We start from the raw sequence: 19,051 nt of genomic DNA, 5'->3' as shown, positions 1-19,051 counted from the left end.
GCCACGTGTGGTCAGTGGCTCCCGCTGGGTCTGTGGCCACCGGATGGCTTTTGGGTCAGTACCATCTCAGACAAGGATCCCAGGAGCGTGGCGGGCGGGAAGAGGGCCGCGGCAGATATCAGACGTTCACATTTGACGTTCCCTCCTGAACCACGACCTACGTCATCGTCACCGTTGTCATTATCGTCAGGTTTTAGCAACTGCCATTTCCTGAGTGCTTCTACCAAAAGCTGGCACAGAGAGGATCGACCTTGGGGGGTACTGTGATCATCACCTCTATTTTGGAAAGGAGCATACGGGGCAGCACCAGGAAGCCCCGCGGGTGCCAAGCTGACGGGGCCGAGCGGGGTCTGAGCGAGGGGCGCCAGGGTCTGTGAGCAGCCATTACCGTACTGAGCCCCCGGCTGTGCACCGGGGCACACGGTCAGCGCACGGTCACTGGGACCGGACACGCTCCTGTCCTGCTGCTGGGGAGTGAGGGACAGGCCACAGAACTCCAGGCTCCGCTGGAGTGGGGAAAGGTCACGATCCCTGTACCCTGACGAGACTCTTCTGTACAATGAATGCTGTCATTTAGACATGACCACGCTGACTTCGAGAGACCCCGAGCACGGTTCGCTTATTCTTAGACGTGACCACAGAATTTTTAAAGTTCTCCAGGTGATCTAGAAAGATCTTAAGAACTAAACTAAACTGAACTAAAACTGCTAAAGTTGGAAAAGAATCTTTTGGGAAGACTTTGTTTTCTCAACATTATGGTGCATGTGTGTGTGTGTGTGTGTGTGTGTGTGTGTGTGTGTTATGGAGCATGTGTTTAAATTAGATGATCAGCACTATATGACTCTTGTTTCCCTTTTTTCCTTGGTGGCCGGGAAACTCAAAGCTACATTTTGTGCTCAGTTCCAGTAATGAATCTCAGGAGACTTTCTGGTGCAGAGGAATTCCTTGGTCTTAATGACAGGTTTTTGTATTCTTATCTCCGTTTTGTGGTTCTGTTATAGCTAACTCATACTGTGAGTTTAGTTCAAGTTCCTTCAGAGTGCGACTGGCTATAAGTGGTGAATAAACAAACATCGTTGATCTCAGATTGCACCAAAGTCCCCAAAGTAGTGGAGATAAGAATACAAATGTCAGTTATGTAGGATGAGGGGCTCCTCTGAAGAGGCAGGGACAGAATTTCCCAGTCAAAAGAAACAATAATAAAGGGAAAGTAGATCAAGACAGGAAAGAAAAGACCCTCCTCCCCTGAGGCTTAAATCAAGGAAGAGAGAAGGGAAAGAAAAGAGGCGTCTCAGTGTCCGCCTAAAGCCAGGTGGCCGTCGAGCAGACCTGTGGGCTCTCCAGTGGCACGAGGAGAGGCTGTGGGCAGTGTACTTCTCTGACTTCACATTGGCTACTTCCCATTCTGCTGAGGCTGGAGGGCGCCATGATGGGAACCTGCAGGGGAGTGTGTGGTCCTCATAAATGGATGGTCAGCGGGCTCTTTCTGTAGCTGTGCTGTCCAGGAAGGGACGGTGGAGGCCGGGGCACCACGGAGGGCAACTCCTCCGTCTCCACCAGCAAACTCTTCAGGTGAGTCGGGGGCGGGAGCAAGGCTCGGCCCTTCTCAGGAGAACCTGTGCTCCTCTCTCCAAGGCAAGGGGCTGAGTCCTGGGACAGTCCTGGGTGGGGGCAGAGTGACTGCCACCCAAGCAAGGGACAGTCAGAGTGAATCTCAAGGCAGGCGCAGGCCTGGCCAGTCGGAGCCTCCCGCCAGGGGTGCAGGTGGGGAAGTCGGTGGAGACTTGGCTGGGGTGCAGGAGCTGGTCCTATGGGAGCCGGGGGCCAGGGGAGTGGGCAAGGCACAGTGTCACCTCCCGCTTGGACACCTCCCTCCCCTGAGGAGTGAGGGTCAGGGGGTCAGCAAGGGACCAGAGAGGAAGTGCTGCTCTCTGGAGGCTTTGCATTTAGGCATCTTCATTGCATCCGCCATTGAACACGTAGCCAAAATGGTTATGAAGGTGGGCTTTGGATTAAGAAAAATAACACAGGATCCAGAAAAAGTCAGGCTCCTGCCCACTTCCTCCTCCGGCAGCCGCGACTGCAACGCCACAGTCTGCCTGAAGGGGGCGCTCCAGCGCACGTGCGCCCTGCGCAGCGCGCGTCTGCAGACTTTCCGGGTCAGCTCCCTCCACCTGTTCTCAGTCTGCTTCCCGCTTTCCGGCCTCTGGGCCTTGCTATAAATTCCTCTGCTCATCACTGGGATGTGTCCACGTTGAAGCCTCGTTCCACTCGATCTGATCGGACACACCAGTTGCTCCCCGTCCACCTTTCCAGGCCCATCCCCTGCCGGCATTTTCATACCCTGCATTTTCTTCTCCCAGGCGTGGACTCCACCCCAGCACTACAAACAGGAGAGGCTTGTGCACAGCACTGAACAAAAGTCACGCCTTTTTTTTGCAGTAGCGAGGCTACAAGCCAACGCCAAATACGCATAATGCCCGGAACTGGGTGTGGTCTGCACTGTCCACAGCCCTTGAAGAGACCATGGTGACTCATCTTTGGCACCTCCTTCTTTAATATCCAGGACAGGGGATTTTGTAGGAGTAGGTGCTAAATAAAGGTTGAGTTAAATTGATAGCTATCCCCCAGGAATGCAGGCTCTGGAGCCAGACGGTTTGGGGTTTTAATCCTGGTGCTGCAAGGTAATGGGGCCAATGGCCAAATTTCAGCAAGTCACATGGTTAATGAGCTCTAGGGCTCCACTCTGGAAACGGGGTGACATGGGCCCTGCAGCCTTGCCTGGCACACAGAAGGTGCTCAGGAAGTTTCTGAGCAGTGAGGAACTGCATCTGGATTAGGAATGGATCAGTTCTGCAAGCCCCAGGCCCAGCGGAAAGCTCCAGAGGGATCTCTGCTCCCTGTAGGTCAGACAGGGGAGTGCTTGGCGCTCGGAAGCTGGGATGGGCCTAGGGCGGAGCCTGGGCTGGACAAGCCCTGGGGAGGATGTTGGGGGCGGGGCAGAGATGCAAATGAACACTGGGCCACGTGACTTTTAGACTTCCTCTCAACCCTGAGGAGTCTATTTAGCACCCACATGCTCAGTCACACTAACTGATCAGTCCTTTCTGGAACATTCTGCGTTCATCGCCTCTCTTTCTTTTCCTGCTGCTGTTTCCTTTTTCCTCCCACCCTCTCTATCCATCTTTCCAGATACTGATCAGATATCACGCCCTCTGGACAGGGGCTCCCCAAGGGCCGCGCTCCCACAATGCAGTTAGTCTCCGCCCCTCCAGACGCCCCCACCACACACACAACCTGTGCACCACACTATTCAGATGGTGTGGCTGCGGTCACGTGTCTTCACCAGCACCCCACCACACTGTGGGGGGATGGGCGAGTTGTGTTTGTACCCTACAGACTGGCACGTAGTGGCCTAGTCACTCCTAAGGTGACATGTCATATTAACTCCCTGGTCTGTTGTTTCTCCTCACCAGACTGGAGGCTCCCTGTGGGGAGGGCTCACCTGCAGGTCCTCAGTCAGCTTTTATTAGGCGAACAAATGAACGTGTGTTTAAATGGATTGATGAACGTATGATTGAATTCTGTGAATTTGCTTAGCTTAAATTCTGGTGGTTTCCCACCTTCCTCTGGGGCATAATACACTGAAATGGGTTCTAAAGATGCAGTCAAATGATAAAAATAGCAACATGTGGCTCATTTCCAGTTGCATTAAGGATAGGAATTCCACATAATTGCGATTCAATGAGAACCAGGCGTGGGTAAAAACTGGGTTAAAAGTCAGGCCCGGGACTCTGCCAAGGGCTCAGAATAAATCCCAGTGACCCTCAAAGACTTTTTAGATGCTGGGAAAGACAGAAAGGAAATGGAAATAATGGACTGCATTGGGATCACGCTGCTGTTCAGGGCAGACGTCCCTGTGCCAGACCTGGGGCATGGGGGAGGGGCTGGCAAAAGAGGTACAAGGCGAAAGGCTGCAGAAACCATTTGCACGACGGTGCCAGTCCCAGGACAGACTAGGTGCTGAAGCTGCTAAAAGGGATTGTTCGTCAGACTCCCGAGTTTGTAGATGATACGGGCTGATGGAGGAAATTGCAAGGTCCAAAAATTGTCGGCTGTCTGTCCTAATGAGACCCAAGTCATTTTAGTGCAATTCATCTCAAAGAATTCAACCTAACAAACCTTTATGGAGCCTCACACCACTCAGGCAATAGAAACCAAGCTCATTTGCATGCCTAAAAGGCCCTGCAGGAACTGACCCTGACTACCTTGGACTTCACCTCCTACCAATTGTCCTCACTTGCTCTGCTCCAGGCTCCTTGCTGTTCTTTGTGCACGTAAAGCATGCTCTTGCCCCAGGACCTTTGCACTTACTGCTCTCTAAGCCTGCCAAGATCTGTCCTGAGAGATCTGCATAGCTTGCTAATTCCTTAGATCACCCTAGCAAAAATAGCACCTGTCACCACTTGTACCTTGTTTGAATACCTGCTTTATTTCTCCGTATGCCACCAATCTGTGCCTTATATTTTATTATTTATGCATTTGTTCCTTGCCTGTCTTCTTTGGTAAAATGTAAGCTCCAGGAAGGCAGGCATTATGGTAGATGTGCTATAAATAGCTGCTGAATGGATGAATGAACAAATAAGTGCCACCATGTAGGTGCTTCTGACCTTGGTGATAGTGCAGAGGCCCCGGTCCTCAGTGAACGCAGGGTCTACTGGAAAGCATGAGCCAAGAGCCCTTCACCACCTCAGGGATGCCCCAAGCCTTGTGAGACAACGAAGTTGCTGTTGCGGTTGAGGGGAGTGGAGTGGCCTCGGGGACTGAGCCCAGGATGGGGAGAGAGAGGGGTCTGCAGAAAGCACCCTGGCAGAGGAATCCGGTGAGGCAGTGCAGGGCTAGTTTAGGGGTCCCGTGTGAACTGGTACCCGGGGAGTTGGCAGAGAGGAGGGAGCGTGCAGGATGGACCCGGGAAATCATCAACACATGCGCAGCAGGGGCCCCCGGGAGCGGGCCGAGCACGCACCGGGTTCGCTGTCTGCCACTGTCTCTTGGGGCAACGGTCTGTGTTGAGATTTTTGGAGGGCATAGGGCATAAAACCTGGCCGCGGTGTTCCATCTAGTAATGGGCTTAGTGTGGCCACACGGCCCTGATTTTCCAGGGCGTCTCCAATCGCACATGTCTGCCTGGCCTGGGCTGCACGTAGGCTTATTAGCGGAGGACTTGGATTCGTGCATCAGGGCCTAAGGTGGCCATCGAGGAAGAAGGCAGGTGACCAAGGTCTGGGGTGGACCATGAAATGTGCCTTGGGAGACGTGCTTCTAAAGTGCTCTGGGGTCCCAAGGAGGACAGGACCGCCGGGAGGGGGCAGTGCAGAGCAGGGGAGGTGCAGCCGGGGGTCTCAGGTTGGTCCTCGGTTTTGCCACTTACAGGTCTCCTTTCTCACTCACGCCTTGCTGTGCGGGGCCCCTAGGCCAGAGACTCACAGAGCAGGGGGTCCAAGGACTGCAGAGGGGTGCCGCAGCCTTGCACGTGAACTTGGCAGTGAGAGGAGAACAGAGGCCTGGGGAAGGATCCGGCTCCTCCCTGGGCCTACATTCCTGGGCAGGCCGGAACCCAACTGGCTGAATCTTGACCAAATTCCTCACAGTGGCGTGCAAGAACTAAGGAGGCTTCACAGGGGATGTTCCTGGACCCAGGGGGAAACATAACGCGGGCCAGAGACGTTAAGTCTAGGATCGTAAACGAGCAAGTGCGGCCACCCCATAAACGCCTCCTGGAGTCGCCGGGTCTTCTCGTCTACAGACGTGGTCAAGTGCGTGCCATGAACCTCGTACAAAAGAACAAGGCGAGCTCTGCCTTCCCAGGGTGTTCACGTGCTCTTCCCTCGAACACCACACGGTTCAGCGAGAGGGGCGGGGATCCCCAGGGCTCCCTGGAGCAGACCCCGGATGCAGCGGGGCCACTCACGGCACGACGGGGGTCAAGCTCATGGCTTTTCTAGCACCAGTCTCTCGAGATGGGAGAAGAAACCCTGTCTGAGGTCCCCACCTCCCAGCTTTGGGGGAGACTCCAGGGAGATCCAGGGGTGGAACATCCCTGGAGCCAGGATGTGCTCACTCAGGGGATTCTGATCGTCACTGCGGGAGGAAAGCTCACAGGCCAGGCGGGCGTCATTTTTCCTTAGGATTCCCACAAGGCCTTGCTCTTTGCAAAAGGAGAGGCGTGGGAATGGCCGGGCAGGGCTCCCTTCCCGGGCTCTCCTTCCGCAATTTCTTGCCATCAGAGGCCCCAAGGATTAACTCCTCAGTTGCTTCCCTCCAAAAGACTACTCTTTTTATACCCAATCCCTCTCCATAGATAGCTTAGTTGTGCTACTGTGGGCAGTTTTGAAAGAGTAGCAGTTCACAAATTGGAAACGACCCAAATGACCAGCAACCCAGGAACCATTAGAAAATTATGGTCCATTCCGAAGGTGGAATATTTTGCAGTCATTAAAAATGATGTGTATGAATGTTCTGTAGCAGTACTACGAAATGCTTATTGTATGCTATTAAGGGAAATAAAAAGATATAAAGTTATACATACATAGTACAAACATTTAAAAAGCCTTCACTATTTGCATTTTAAAAAAAGATACTACACTAAGTACTAATTTTGGCTACATCTGGGGATCAGAATTGTAGGTAATTTTAATCTTTCTTATATTTTTCAAAATTAAAAAAATGGGAATATATATACCTTTTCGGGGGGAGGGGGAAGACAAGATAGTATAAAGATGGGAATTTACAGCACCCCGTATTGTAGTTGTAAAGAAAGATGCAGTCCATAAGGAGAGTAAAACGGAAGGAGGGAACATGATTAAATCAATAAAACCCCAGGAAAATCGCAGACCCGAGGAGGCTGTTTGCAATGTCAGACTTTGAAGAACGTAAAATCAACTCAGATCTGTCTACGGAGCAAGTGACCAGATTTACCGCCTGGCCATTTCCCACCACATGAACCCCGGCTCCGTGTTGGCCGCTATTGATATCGCTATTTCTGAAAGCATAAAATAAAAATAAAGTGGAAGCTTGGCACAGAGGCTGTTGGCCGGGGATAGCCCTGCTCAGAGACGTGTCCTCTCTGCAGGCTGCTCTGCTCCGGGGCATTTGGGCTCCTGCCTGGGCCCTGCCCTGCCCTGGCCAGCTCTCAGTGTGCACTGGGTGGCTTTAAGAGCTCATTTTTGCAAATTCTTTTTTGTTTTTAAGAAAAGATTTTTCCAGAGTGTTCACAGTGACCTCGGCTCCAAATATGGAGCATCCAAGGGACCGCCAGTTCCAGGCAAATGAGGAAGAGCCAACAATTCTGGAGGTCAATGTGGTTTCCCTGGGGACCCTTCAGGGGTAGGGATGGGGCCAACAGGGACAGGTCCCCCCGAGAGACACAGAGGATGGCACCCATCAGACAGGGGCTTCCGTCGTCTCTGCGGGACTCTTTAGAGAAACTTCTAATAGGTTCTTACATCTGTCCCTGTCCCCTTGGCAGCCGTGTCCCAGACTGGTCTTGCTGTCTCTCACCCACCCGATGCCAGGCCGGGCTGGCTGCCCCACAGAGAGAGCACGAGATGACCAACGCCCCCACCCTGCCTCTGAGGAGCTCGGGTCCGCAGAGACAGACTTCCATGGAAGGCAACGGACAATGCCAGCGCAGTGGCAGGGCCACAGGGAGGTGACCGAGGGGACACAGGCTCTGGAATCACCGTTCAGGGCTCAGCTTCCTGCCCAGCCCTGCCTTAGCTCTGGGACCTTGGGTACGTCCTTGACCTTCTCACTCCCCATCTGTAAAACAGGCAGAATGACAGTATCTCAGAGGGTGACGGGGACGCTGAGGTGGGGGATCTGGAGAAGCGCGGGTCCTGGGGCCTGGTGCGCGCTGGCTCTGGACAGCTGTGGGAGCTGCCCACCACAGGCTTGTGGAGAAGGGGCGGCCTTCCCCGCCAGAGGCCGGTGGGCGGGCCCCACCGCAGGGACGAGGGGCGGCAGGGTCCTGAGGGAGGAGCAGGGTTTGCGTTTTAGGCCTGCCTCTCCCCTTGTCCAGCCTTTGCCCCATTTGGCTGCTGCGGGCACGATGGCCCCGTGACGCTGCAGGCCACCGTGTTCTCCGGCACGCTTTCAATGCAGGGGGGTATTCTAAAATATTTAACTACCAGCAAGGCCAGGCACCAACCAGCTCCTACGCCCTCAGTGCAGACAGGGCACCTGAGGTCCCCGACAGGGCTGGATGCCAAGCCGCACCCACTGTGGGGGAGGGCACTGCAGGGACGTGGCGCTTACTGACCCATGGAGAAGCGCTTCAGCAATTGGCTGAACAGCTGCACCTCTGCCACCCACCCGGGGCCACTCCAGCCCTGACCTGAATCTTCCTCGCGGGGCTGTGCCCTCCTCACCCCGGCGTGTGGCTTCAGGTTTCCCACCTGGAGCCTCGGCCACTCACTGCCTGATCTTCTCCACCTTTCCAAGTCTGGTCCCAATACTGCCGTCCTGGATGTGCCCAGCAGGGCCTCTCTGCCTCCCTGGGACACTTGCGATTCCCCTGCATCCTGGCTGTGAGGCCTCCTGGGCTCGGCCCTCCCCAGCACACGGCCAGACACGGAGCAGCAGGTGCCCCCGTTAAGGGAGTGGATTCTGGGGACAGGCCGCCTCGGGAGCAAATTGCCCATCCTCTCTGCCTCCCTTTCCCCATCTTTAAAATCAGCATGACCACAATCATATCCTGATGGGTCACAGGAGGGATGCATGAGTCGATTCACGGAAAGTACCAAGAACAGGGCCCGATGTAGGAATTCAATGAGCCTTAGCTCTTTGCTACTGCATGGACGGATCATGGAGAAGATGTTTAACAATAAACAAAAATAATGAAAAGATTTAAGTAAAGTAAATGAAAAGCTTAAGTGACACTGAGGTAAAGATCTAAGAGGAGGTGGGATGGCAGGGCAGAGAGGAGGACCGTGGTGGCAGGGGCTGGCAGTGGTCAGTGGTGGGCAGGAGGAGGTCAGCAGGTGCCGGGTGACGTCCAGCTAGGCAGGAGTAGTGAGTTCTGTGATCTGCACAGCTCGGAGATGTGATTAATAATAATAACGCATTGCTTACTTCGGAGTCTCTGAGAGAGGGTTTTAAATGCTTGCAAAGAGATGACAAACATTTGGGATGATGGGATATGCTAATCAGCCTGATTTGATCATTCCATAAGTTATGCAAGTACTGAAACATTATCTTCTGCCCCACTGACATATAATTAGTAGTTGTCAATTAAAAATAAAACTTGCAGATTCTATTTTTTTTTTTTTTTGTACTGGGGATTGAACCCAGGGGCGCTTAACCACTGAGCCACATCCCCAACCCTTTTTTGTATTTTATTTGGAGACAGGGTCTCACTGAGTTGCATAGGACCTCGCTAAGTTGGAGGCTGGCTTTGAACTTGGGATCCTGTTAGGGTTTAAATGTGACGTCCCCCCAAAACTCACATGTGAGACAGTGTAAGCTTTGAAGGAGAAACGAGCGGGTCATGGTCTTAACCTCATCAGTGGATTGATGCCTGATGGGATTCACTGAGTGGTCACTGGAGGCAGGTGGGATGTGGCTGGAGGAGGTGGGAATCAGGGCGAGGCTTGGGGTATGTATTTTGTATCTGGAGCGTGGAGTCTCACTCTGCTTCCTGATCATCATGTGAGTTGCTTCCCTCTACCACACTCTCCCACCATGATGTTCAGCCTCACCTTGAGCCCTGAGGAATGCAGCCAGCCTTCTGAAACCGTGGGCCCTCAATTAAACCTTTCCTCCTCTATAATTGTACTGGTCGGGTCATTTAGTCACAGCAGTGAAAAAGCTGACTAAAACAGATCCTCCTGCCTCAGCCTCCCGAGCCGCCGGGATCAGAGGCGTGCACCCCTGGGCCCAGCTTTCTGTGTTTACCTATACAGCAATTTAAGAGAGTAGCAAGTTTCTCAAAGGTTTTTAACCATTGTCCAGTCAGATAAAGTGATTCAATGATCATTATTCTATTTATATTAGCAATATTCGTTGAGACCTTAGGCCAAAGAAAAATGGAGAAGGAAATAAAAAGAGGGAGAGGAAAGCATATAAGGCAAGGATGTTCCTGGCCACAGATCTGCAGCTTTTCACCTTCCTAGGGAACCCTTTTGTCCCTCCTGTCCGCTGGGTGTGACAGGGGTAGAGAGTGAGCTCAGGAGGACTCGAGCATCTTGACTTTGCACCTCAGCTTTGCCCTGATGTGCTGTGTAACCTGAGCAAATGGCACAACCTCTCTGAGCCTGAGGTTTCTCATCAGCAAGATTGGGATAGCAATGGGAGACAGTGTCGCCAAGAGACCCACTGGATTCCTGTGAGGATTCCACAAGCTCACATGCTTACTAGAGAGCGTGGGCTCTCAGAGAAACCTGACAAAATTTGATGGCGATGACAGGCTTCAAGAAACTGAGCTCGAGATGATGCAACATGGGCCAGAGCAGAGGCTCAGGGGGAGAGCTGGTCCCTTGCCTCTCCCGTGGCTCCTTCCTGGTTGCTTGGGAAGACTGATTGCCACGACTTTTCCTAAAAGAGGGCACTCCTGCGCGGGGTCTCTGGTCTAGCGTTGGGGTGCTGGAAATGTCCGATGCAAGAACCACCAGCTACTGCAGCTTTCAGGTATTTGAACGGAGGCTGGTGGTACCAAGGAACTGAGCATTAGTGTGGTTTGATCTTTACACCCTGAAGTATAAATGCCTGCCCATGGCTAGGCGTTACCATGCTGGACAGGGAAGCTCTGGTCCTTTAGTCTTCATGTCATAAAAGTCCAGTTGTCCGTCTCTTTTCCCCCAAACCAGGAGCAGCTGGCACCCAGGCTAGATCAGACAGCTATGGGAGCCAGTTTAGTGGGATTCGGAAAAGACCTGGATCCTGGAACACAGCAGGGTGGCCGTGCAGCCGGCCAGACTGAAGCTGCCTGTCAGGCCACTCTTGATCCCGAACCCCTCAGCTGGTCCTGAGGTCAGAAGCCATTTCTCCCCCTCGGCTGGGAAGAATTCCCAGGCGCCTGAGTCGAAGCTGGTTGTCAAGCCCCGGAGGCCGGAGGTGTTTGGCAGCGCGAAGGTGGAGAAGTTCAGGATCTGCCCGATGCTGTCCCCAAGGACGACACCTGTCACTTCCTGCCTGGCCTTTCCTTTCCACAGCTTGTCACTAAGTTGCCATCCCTGAGCCACGGAAGAGGAGCTGGGCCTTCTCGTTTGGCTGAGCGTGATCATTAAACTTGTAGGCTCAGAGCTGTCCCTTGGCGGCAGCTGCTCCGAAGCCCCCCAGGGCCACGCCTGGCCTCTGGCCATGCATTCCGGTGATTGCAGAGGTCAGGACAGTTGAGGCCCCCACGAGGCTCGATCCAGCCCCCAAACTGCAGGACACGCTCGGGAGCACCTGTGATGGGCTAAGCTCTGGCGGGTGACACAAGTCGCAGGCTTATCTCTGCTTTCGTGTAGCTTACTTTTGGAAGCGAGTGTGGATTGGGAAGTGAAGACATGACAGACGCGAAGAACGAGAATCCCTGGTATTCACGGCCCTGTCCCTGGAGCTTGTTAGGAATGGAGACTCAGGTACCACCCTGAGGCCTGAGGAGTAGAACCCACATGTTAACAAGAGCCCCGGATCCCCGGAGAGGCCCTGTTATCATAAACCTCCAGGTAATAAACGCCACAGCGGTGAGAATAATAACGGACATTATTTAAAACCGCCTAAAGCGTCCTGAGTTTTAAGAACTTTAAATATATGAACACCAAACAGTGTCCTAACAGTTCTCTGACGTAGATTCTCCCATTTTAAAGATGAGGAAAGTGAGTCTCAGAGTGGTTAAGTAACATTTTGAAGGTCGCACAGCTATTGAGTATTAGAACCAGGACACTAACCCATGTATTCTGGCTCCAGAATATAAAAATATTCAAAATTTATTCCCCCTGTCTAACAGATGTATATATGTATTGAAATACATACTGCATCCTGTAAATAGCATTATTTTCATCAATTTAAAAAGTAGATATTTATCAATGTGCTACCAAGATCCTTAGCTTCCAAATAGTATTTTCCTACTAAGTAACAGTGAAGGGTCAAAGATTTAATTTTCTCACCAGCAGATAAGGATGCTCCTAGCTCACAAGGCTGAGGGGCGGATTCAGCTAATCGGAATGTGAAGTGCCTCACACAGGATGCAACAGGCATGTAGTAGATGCTCATTAAACACTACAGGCCTCCCACTGCCTGTTTATGCCTCTATGGAGATCTGGTCTCTTCCCCTCTGCCCAGCCCTCTCCGAGCTGGTCACTGCCTACAGGAAGAAGTCTTTCAGCCCAGAGGACCCTCAGGTACAAGGAGATGAGATCCCCTTGGGTAGCTGTAGAGCTGTCCTGGTTTACAAATCCCAATATCTCCTTTAACAACTCTGCAGAATTATCTTCCAAGGTCCCTTTGAAGGACATAGCCAGTTACAAGTGCCAGTGAATTCAGAGGAGCCCAAAGCTCTGGCTCTTTATCAAGCATTTCTAGTACTACCAGGTCAGATACAATGTACCAATCTGGGCCTGTTCCGACTGTAAGCAAGGTTGCCTAGAAACTGCAATTTTTATCAGGTTTCCAGGGGAACAGAGCTAGAGAATTAACCCAAGGTCAAATTCTCATGCAGAAGCGCAAAGTGTCTGTTAACCTGCTGCCCACGCCAGGCCTCCCTGAGGCTTCCCTTCTGCTTTAAGCTGCCACCGCAGGTCAGCTTTGGTGACCAAGCATCCTGACTGGTAGTGCTACTGGTATCGAGGACACATCCTCCCCGCCACGTGCCGATATTGGTGAAAAAGAGTGGAGTCGAGTTCTAAGTTACATTCTGGATGCTCTGTGTCACCCTGCTCTGTCATGGGACTATGTTGAGATTCGAATCTCAGTCCTCACAGGTCACAGATGAAAAACATGTTAAGTGACCATGGGTTGGGGTGACATTTTAGTACAGGAAATAGCTCGGAAGATGTATTTGGGTGCCATGAGCTCCTAATGTTCTGTTCCATTGGCTTTATGAGCTCAGTTTCTTCAAGTGTAAATTCCTTCATTTGTTAAAACCATTTTGTTTCTCAGCATTCATTCATAAACAGTTGGTGACTGATCGTACACCCATGTTTGCGGCTGAGATTCCTCTGGCAGGCATTTGGCCACATCTGTTGCTACTTCCTGCTTGCCAAAGGGCTGAGAGCAGTTCCTGTGTGTGCATAAATCCTGCTTTGTTTGCAAGAAGATTGGGGGTGCCCAGAGCTACCTAGTTGTCTCGTATTCCGAGTAAAGCTGCCCTTTGCTCCTCCCAACATGACCAGCTACCTAGGGTGATGAAACACCCGATTGCATTTACATTCATCCTTGCTATTTGGAAATTACATAATCATAAATCTTACAAAATTATTATTATTATTATTATTATATTTATTTATTTTTTTGCAGTGCTGGGGATTGAACCCAGGGCCTTGTGCTTGTGAGGCAAGCACTCTACCAACTGAGCTATCTCCCCAGCCCCAATCTTACAAAATTTATCTGAGGCCTGCTTTCCTTCCTTTCTTCCTTCCATCTTTCCTTCCTTCCTTCCTTCCTCTTTCCTTCCTTCCTGCCTTCTTATTTCCAAGGTTTCTGGAGACAAGTTCTACCCACGAGCATCTCACAGGTTTTAAAAACTCAAGAAACAGTCAAAAATCATTACTTCATTCTACAAACATCTGTTGCTTCCCCCGCTGCTCCAGGTGTTGAGCTTGGCCTCGGCTGTGGAGTAATGGCCCAAACACACGTGTTGTCTGCCCTCATGAAGCTTACAGGTAACACACAGCCGTGGAAATACATATATAATTTAAAATCTCCATGCTAGGCAGAAAATAAGGTGCTATGAGCAGAGGCAGGCAGAGTGTGAGACTCGACGGTGGAAGCCAGAGGGCAAGGTTGAGTGGACGAGGAGGCTTACGGTGGGCAGGGTCTGGCTGGAGATGGAGGGGCTCCCCTGCAGGGAGATGGGGGTCCAGAGTGTCATGCTCCTGTTGGGAGCAGGGGCTGACGCATCTGGTGCCCCGGGGCTGAGGCCAGTGCCTTCCATTCCCTCATCCCTTGGGATGCCAGTCAGGGAAAGCAAAGTATTGGTGTCTAACTCAGATGACTTTTTTGCTCAGGGACCAGGGGCATTTCATGGGGGCATGTTTGAACATGAACATATGCGCTGGATGCCCACTGATTTGACCTGGACACTGAGGGACCTGCGTAACCCCTGACATGCGAGCTCCACACTGGACGGACCTATGGATGCTAACTCGGGATTCTCCAAAATCAAGAAGCAACCTCTGCCTGGCCCGGGCTCCACCCTCTTCTCTTAACCGCAAGTCCAGAGACAGGCAGGGGTTTGTGCGGGAGCCCAGTTTCTTCCGGCAGAAAGAGTGACCCGTGGGCTTTTGAGAACCAGTGAGCTTTGGGAACTGAGAAAGGAAAGTTGTACTGAGCCCATTCCGGGAGGTGCCCAGCTCTGCACACATAGCAGTACAACGACAATAATAAAGGCTGACACTTATCAGGCGCTTGTGGCTACTGGCACTGCTCAACTCATTTAATTTTCCAACGGTTCTACACAGGATTTACTCTTTGTATCCCTGTTTTGCAGATGAAGAAATTGAGGCCCAGAGAGTTTAAGGAACTTTCCCAGGACCCCTCAGTTTTTCGTTAGAAGAGCTTGGACTTGAGCCCAGCGAGTCTGGGCCTCACAGCCTGCTCTCCCAACTTCTCTTTTTGGTAAACTGGGGTCACTCCCATAGTACTTAGAGCAAACAGGGCCAGCGTGGAGGCCGGGACCCCGTTTGTGAGTCACTATGGAAAGAGGCTCCATGAACCCGCTGCTGAAGGAAGAGGGAAGGGAGGGGACAGCTCGTGGCGGCAGCTGCTCCTGGGGCTGTTTCTGAAGCCCTGTGTCAGAGGGTGAAAGTGTCCCCAGAGAGTCCTGGGATTTCCAGATGGGAGGAAACCTCGGGACCAGCTTGCTTCCGCCCTGATACACAGAAGGGGAGGCTGGGCCGCATGGAAGCGGAGGGGCAGAGCTGGGAGCCGCAGAGCCGGGCCCCTCCCAGGCCGTGCCAGCTCCTTCCCACCCCAGAGTGGCCCAGCCCCCTGCCCCCCGAGAGGCCCCCTCCAGCTGAGCTGGTGCTTCCGGTTCCCCGTGGAAGCCCAGGTGAGGAGGATGGAGACAAGTTCCACCCACAAGGAAGCCGGCAGCACCCCTGAGGCCCTCATCCCTGGATCTGCAGGCCCACTCCTCTGACCAAGGCCATTTTTATCCAATAAAAACCCATTTCAAAGACCCCTGCTTCTAAGATACCCCGTTAGGACGTAAGGTTTCCCTCTGGACCCCTCCAGCAAGTTTTGGCAACTGGGAAGTTCTTACCCCAGCGCCCTCCCCTCATGCACCCGCACGGCTCCCTGGAGTAGCAGGCTGGGTTGACCAGGGCAGCTTCTCCCTGGTCACTGGGGGCGAGGCCCGTCTTACCTTTCCACCTGCAGGTTGACCTTGGAAGGCTCCACGTTGGGGTTTTCCCATTCCATCTGCGGGCAGTGCATGAAATAGCAAAGGGTGTACAGGGCCTCGGGCTCCCAGTAGAGCGCCCCCTGCTTGTGGTGCAGGGGGGTGCCGTTGCCGTGGTGCTTGGCATTGAGGGGCTGCAGGTGATGCATGGCGCGGGACACCAGGTCACCTGTGGACAGAAGCAAGAGTTCAGATCCTCTGGGCAGACAAGGCTTGTGGAGAAGCTGTACCTGAAAATTTCTATGGAGACTCTGATCCTTGGGGTCCCTCCTTAACTGAGGTGGTCCCAGGGGACCTCCAGGTCACACTCAGGAGAACATTCGTTCATCATGTGACTGTTGAGGGTTTACGGACCTGGCGAGCTGTGTCAAGCACAGATGGCTGCCGGGGCCACTGCTCCTGCCCTTATGGAACGCAAGGCCCAGGCCGCCCTCTGTGCTCAGCTCCCTTGCCTATGATGTGGCTAAAGTCATCTGCAGACACAAGAATGGGTCACACTCCCTCTTGCCTCTGAAGTTATGTATATACTATTTGCTCTTTCCAGAACATTCTCCCCTCCTCTTCTCTAGGCCAACGCCTACTGGTCTTCCAGATATCTGTGTGTATGTTAATTCCTCCAAGAAACCATCTGGGAGCCACCCTCCTCCTGCCTCGGTGATCACGCTGTACTTTCCTCATCAAGGCTTGTGGGGTGCTGCCTTAGAGTGGCCTTGTTCCTTGTCAGTCTTTCCTGGGGACAACACCTCACTCTAATGTGATGCTTCCTCTGTGCCAGACAGTTCTCAGCACTTTGATTCCTACTGTCAAGTAGGTACCTAGATGAACCCATTTTACAGATGAAGAAACAGAGGCCCAAAGTGGTTCAACGACTTCTCAAGGCCACAGAGACACAGGTGGCAGAGTCAGGTTTAAACCAGGGAGTCTGGCTCCAGAATCCACATACTTGGCCGTGTTCCTTGAGGAGAGAGCTTCTGCCTCACTCATCTTGGCACCAGCAAGCCTTGGGCAACCTTCTGCTTTTTCTCTAGCTTTCTCAGAAAGAAACTAAACTTCTCCTTAATCCAACCCAAGCTTCCTGCTCCCACATTGTTCCCACGGGAGGGTCTTCCCATGGAGGGGCTGCTGGCCTGGGGAGTCCTGACTTTTATTGGCTAAGATGGTGCTTTCCAAACTTGGGTAATTTGCAGGCCACCTTCTTGGGTGTATCTGTACCCAAGTACCACTTTTACAATTCTTTAATTGAAGTGAAATGGGCTCATTTTGTTTTATTTAAATATATCTATCTAAAAAAGGAAACTTACGTCACTATCATGAATGGAATATCAGTCCATGGCCATAAATAGAAGGTCACTGGAAAAGTAAATCCGGTGAAAACAGAGCAGTGTACTTCATTTCTAGCTGAATTTTGGTCCTGTTTTTTCTTTTATTCCAAATAGTAAGAGTTAGAGAGGGGTCAGGGGCTCATATCCAATGGAGTCTTTCTTCTTAAAGTAACTAGGATGAAAATGAATGGAGAAGAATCTCTCTGTGATAGATGATATTTAACGCACTGAGTCATCCCACTTAAAATCATCTCATGCACAACTGTGTTGCACACTTTGGGGCACACTCACCTAGATTGCCTGTGGTGGTTAATTTGATGTGTCAATGTGCCTGGGCTGTGGTGCTCAGTCATTTGGTCTCACTCTGCTCTATATATTGCTATGAGGGTATTGTTTTTAGGTGTAATTAGCATTGAAATCATTAGACTTGAGTAAAGCAGATTGCCTTCCACACTGTGAATGGACCTCATCCAATCAGGTAAAGGAGTTAAAAGACTGAAGTTCCCCAAAGAGGAAGGAATTCTGCTCCCGGCCGCAGCATCAGCTCTTACTAGAATTTCTCGCCTGTTGGTCTGACTGCCTTGTAACTTTTGGACTTGCGACCCTATGACCAAGTGATGCAATCCTTAAAATAATTTTTTTTTCACCCTGTCTCTCCACACACACACACACAATCGGCTGTCTCTCTGGCGACCCCTAACACAATCTCTGATATGGCCTCAGTCTCCCTGTGCCCGTGCGTCATTTTCCAGCAGAAACCCAGCGTTCACCCTCCCACTGAAGCTTTCTATGCCTTTGCCCGTCGTCTACACCCAAGTAAGTGTGGTAGGACGAGAGGCAGGAGCTTCTCCTCTGGAGACTTAGAACTCCCTTCCTAGGGTCCTGTGTCCCAAGGTGGGGAGCACTACCTCAAAATATGATTGACAGTGGGGCCGTTAGCCCTCTTTAAGGAGAGTTGGCTATGGAAAGTCCTCGGAGCTCTTTCCTACTGAGTGCAGAGGTAGCTTCGAAATCCTTCTTAAGGCAAGATCCCAGGCAGTCACTGTGTCTGATAAGAGTTGTCAGAAGAAAGAAAACCTCGGAGTCACCTGAGTCCCAAGGCCGCACTAGGACAAGCTAACTAGAGTATAATCCAGGGGCTTAATACCTGGACAGCAGGTGCAGGGGCTGAGTTGATGACAGTCAGTTAGCCATGTAACTACAGATGTTAACTTGGCTGGACTAGGGGATGCCCAGATAGCTAGTAAGGCATTATTTCTGGGTATGTCTGTGAGGATGGTTCTGGAAGAGTCTGGCATTTGAACCAGGGAAATGAGTAAGAAAGGTCTGCCCTCACCCAATGTGGGCAGGCTCTGTCTAATCAGCCGAGGGTCCAGGTGGAAAAAGAGGCAAATTCTCTTGGTGCTTTTCAGAGCCAGAAGTCCCTCTTCTCTCATCCTTCCACCTTCTGCCTGAGGACAGAGCAACAAGGCGCCATCTTGGAAGCAAAGAGAGCCAGCTGTCATGACACCAAACCTGCTGGCATCTTAATTTTGGACTCCCTCGGTCTCCATGACTCTGAGGAAATCAATTTCTATTCTTGATAACGTCCCCAGTCAAATGAAGACAGGGTGGTTGCTTCTGGACACCTCTTCAAACCTTACCATGCCTAGTCCAGAGCCTGCTTTTCCTCTCTCCATTTCCCACAACTGGAAAACACACCCAAGAAATTAAAAGAAGAATCAGGAAGGGACGGTCTCCTTTAGAGGCAGATGGGCAGGAAGACCCAACGGGCTACAGAAGGAAGACATGGAAGACTAGTGTTCTACAGAGCAAATCCACACTGAGGTGACCAGGAAGCCTGGTCTATCAGACCAGATGGCCCACCCAGCCCCCGGCAAGGCTGACAGAGCTTTGCCCTGAAGACTGAAAGGTTCCCATTCTTCATCTTGGCCTGTTATGGCCATTGCTCACGAACCCCGAATAGGTGCAGCCCGGGCAGCTTGGTTTGGGGACCACGGGACGAGGCTATGGTGGATGTTACCAAATACATGCCCAGTGCTTCCTGTGTGGGGTGCAGTTCTGAGAACCTGGCACCTACTTTGCCATTCAAGGGCCACACAACCCCACAACGTGTGTCCTCACG

The 19,051-nt window shown here is 51.9% G+C and overlaps 1 protein-coding gene across 3 annotated transcripts in view; it reads right to left on the bottom strand.

Moving 5' to 3' along the window:
- Abtb3 (ankyrin repeat and BTB domain containing 3) overlaps positions 1 to 19,051 on the bottom strand; it is a 268,246-nt gene that overhangs the window by 79,750 nt on the left and 169,445 nt on the right. For all 3 annotated transcript variants that reach the window (XM_047551618.1, XM_047551620.1, XM_047551619.1), the window contains exon 3: positions 15,569 to 15,773. In XM_047551618.1, the coding sequence (XP_047407574.1) occupies positions 15,569 to 15,773 (205 nt within the window). The remainder of the gene's footprint in view (positions 1 to 15,568; positions 15,774 to 19,051) is intronic.

Source organism: Sciurus carolinensis, chromosome 4, assembly GCF_902686445.1.
Source record: "Sciurus carolinensis chromosome 4, mSciCar1.2, whole genome shotgun sequence".
NCBI lineage: Eukaryota > Metazoa > Chordata > Mammalia > Rodentia > Sciuridae > Sciurus > Sciurus carolinensis.
This window is presented reverse-complemented; position numbering and strand designations above follow the sequence as displayed.